The 3,067-nt window shown below is 39.6% G+C and overlaps 1 protein-coding gene across 2 annotated transcripts; it reads right to left on the bottom strand.

Moving 5' to 3' along the window:
• On the bottom strand, positions 246-2,854 carry LOC109825169 (trans-resveratrol di-O-methyltransferase-like). 2 transcript variants are annotated; one of them, XM_020391932.1, is made up of 3 exons: positions 2,565-2,854; positions 1,959-2,495; positions 463-855 (listed from the first exon to the last, which is right to left on the bottom strand). In XM_020391932.1, the coding sequence occupies exons 1-3, from the start codon at positions 2,793-2,795 to the stop codon at positions 550-552; spliced, it is 1,074 nt and encodes a 357-aa protein (XP_020247521.1). In that variant the 5' UTR covers positions 2,796-2,854; the 3' UTR covers positions 463-549. The 2 variants fall into 2 exon arrangements, with proteins under 2 accessions (XP_020247520.1, XP_020247521.1); XM_020391931.1 differs by having other exon boundaries at positions 246-855; positions 1,959-2,854.

A 3,067-nucleotide genomic window follows, 5' to 3' on the forward strand; every position in this document is an offset into this window, starting at 1 on the left:
GGGGTCATGGTCGAATTTTCAATCCAAGGTCTCATCCTTCAAGCATTGTCCAAAGAGATCCTAAACATAATAAAATTAGATCTTTCTTACGTTGAGCGACCCACATATCACACATTTAACATTTCTTTTAGACTCCTAGAAATCTTTTTGTGCTTTTTTTGGACTCATCTCATGTTTAAGCATGAAAAATAGGCAGGGTCTACTATACTTCTTTTAGAAATCCGAAGAAGATATAGATTTGGATATAGAAAATAACAGGCTGCTGGAAATACATATTTACACAGTATGTGATTACAATCTATATCTCATAATTTGCTTCCTAATAATATCTTAGAAAAGGTCCGAGATAACACAAACCTAGCATACATAGAGCTGGAGCCTTTATTTTACTGGGGAACCAGTAAGATGCACTGCCAGAGCTCCATACATTACACCGATAACTTATGCAGCAAATCTACAACAAAACACAACCAAACAACAAATAACAGCATCAAACTCTCTTTCTCAACACCAAGCATAATTGTACAATCACACCATATATGATACCGTTTAGTGATAGATCTCAATAATAGAGCGCAATCCAAGTGCAGGAATTATCTTGTACCCCTTGAATCCAGCTTCATCAAACAACTTCTTCCATTCCTTTTCAGTCCTCTGCTTCCCTGTGGTGTGAACCATCATATGGATGTCAAAGTGAAGCTGAGTCTCGGTGAGCTTTGGGTGAATTTCGTCTGTAGTGTTCATCACTTTGTCGATGATGATCGCTTTGCCTCCGTTCTCTTGAGTCGGAATCGCCTCCTTGCATCGCTTCAATAAGGTAATGCATGCCTCATCGCTCCATCCGTGGCATACCCACTGCAATCCAAAAAGCAGTGAAGAGATCATTATTTGTAATCATAATTGACAATCTACATAATAAAATTGTGATGTAGAATGCACTGCGAATATATTTATGGAGAAACTAGACCATTAGAAACCCAAATTGGGGCTTGTCGATAAAAATGACTTGCAACGAAGAACAGTTTATATCTCCCAAATCGTATGTTAAAATTGGACTAATTATGTAGAAAAATCGTATATTTTTTTCGGGAAGAAGTAAACCAAAGTAACTGTTCTTCGATTTGCTTGTCTAATTTATGGAGTTTCCTTCAGATTGAGAGATATCAGAGTTTTTTTCAGTTTTTTACTATTTCAGGTAATGCTTTAGAGTTTCTTTTGATTAGAAAAGTAATCCCGTTTGCTTTCAAATTTGACCAACTTGTTTCCTCAATCGCAAGGAGTCTTTTAAGGATAGTTTGTTATTTTTATTTATGGTATAATTCGAATCCTAGTAGGAGTCTAGTTTATTTTTCTATTTAAGCAGAAGATTATAAGCCCTAGTGACATAACTTTTCATCAAGAAACTTCTCTTTATGATATTCTCTTTGTGGACATGAAATTCGCCGTGGATTCGAAAATCATTCTTTGTGAATTCAAAGAACAACCCTTGGTGGATTTCAAGTTTTATTTCTTCCATGCTGCGCTAAATTGACAAAAAAAATGCTATATTTGTAATTATTTTATCTATTTAGCATTTAAATCATGAATATTCTTCACTATCAAAAAAGAATAGCGAGATGACTATCTTTAACCGCAGTCACATGTTATTTAATAGATGGTTTTGATTTATGGTGAGCGAATAGTAGAAATGACTGAAAATCTTAAAATATTTACCATAAATGTTCAGCATGAAAGATATCACTATAGTTATCTAAATATTAATAAATAAGTTTCATTTAAAAATAATCTATCCAAATTAGAGAGGACTAAAAAATTTTTCCCCCTCATTAGAGATGCCAAGAAAGATCCACTTCAGACACATATCGATCATCCGTCATGACTCTCAGACTGGTATGTTGATACTTTCTTATGATATGAACTGCATCAATGATATACTACTTAAAAACACAAGTACATACCTTGAGAATAAGCATATCCGCCGGCGGGATAAACTCAAACATGTCCCCGGCAACATACTCAACCTGGTCGCTCTTCTCCATCGCATTAATCATGTGCGGCAAATCCAACACCGTACACTTGACCTCCGGAAACTTCTCCTTGATCCTCAACGCCATCGTCCCGGTTCCTCCGGCGACCTCCACAAGGCTCTTCACCCCTTCAAACAATTCCCCACAGTCCTCCATAATCACTTTTATAATCGACTGGGAATCACTGCCCAATCCTTCTCTCATCAATTTCCCAAACTCGGGCATTTTGCCCGTGGCCTCCCATATAAACGTCCCATGGAACATCTCAAACGCCGTTGACGGGGTCTCCGTCTTGAACCATGCGCTTAGGGATTGCCAAGGGTTTAGAAGGGTTTCGTCGAGCATGAGCTCAATGAAGGGGGTTATGGACTGGCCCTTTTCTTTTATTAACGGAACAGAGTTTGTTGTCAGGGTGTAACTGTCTATACTTGCATCAGTACTGGTCTGGCTTAGGAAGCCGTTGTGGACCAAGAGGCGGAGGAAGCGCTCAAAGTTTTGGAGGCGGGCGTCAGGGATGGAGAGGAAGCCGTTGTGGACCAAGAGGCGGAGGAAGCGCTCAAAGTTTTGGAGGCGGGCGTCAGGGATGGAGAGGGTTTTGGCGAGTTCATTGAGGGGGATGGGTTTCTTGTAGTTGTTGATGGCGTCGAAGAGGCCGAGCTCGAGGGCGCATTTTAGAGAGAGGGAGTTGATGAAGCTAAAGATGTGGTTCCAGAGGTGAGATTGGGCTTCCAGGAGTTCTTTTGAGGTTACTCCGTCGGTGGCTGCCATTGTTTTGAAGGTGTAACTAAGCTTAACTGGTTGCTGCGCTTGTGCGGAGAGTTGTATCCCGGTGGTGGAATTTATAGAAAAATTTGTGTCTGCAGTGTATGAAATAGTTTGGATATTTTGTACTAGTCCCTCTCATCTTTAATATTTTGAAAGTAGCCCGTCAATTCACAAAACTTTAACTGATAAGCCCCCTTGTATATCTTGCACAAAAGTTTCTGAAAGAGCATCCCGATGCACGAAACTGCCATCACGCATGTCCGAAAATAGTCAGA

The sequence above is a fragment of the Asparagus officinalis genome, chromosome 10 (assembly GCF_001876935.1).
Source record: "Asparagus officinalis chromosome 10, Aspof.V1, whole genome shotgun sequence".
Taxonomy (NCBI): Eukaryota; Viridiplantae; Streptophyta; class Magnoliopsida; order Asparagales; family Asparagaceae; genus Asparagus; species Asparagus officinalis.

What these genes read in the sequence shown, in the direction of transcription:
- LOC109825169 (XM_020391931.1), bottom strand. Translation starts at nt 2,795, where the DNA reads ATGGCAGCCACCGACGGAGTAACCTCAAAAGAACTCCTGGAAGCCCAA. An exon ending in CGGATATGCTTATTCTCAAG is followed by an intron (nt 856 to 1,958) that starts GTATGTACTTGT and finishes TTTGGATTGCAG; the next exon opens with TGGGTATGCCACGGATGGAG.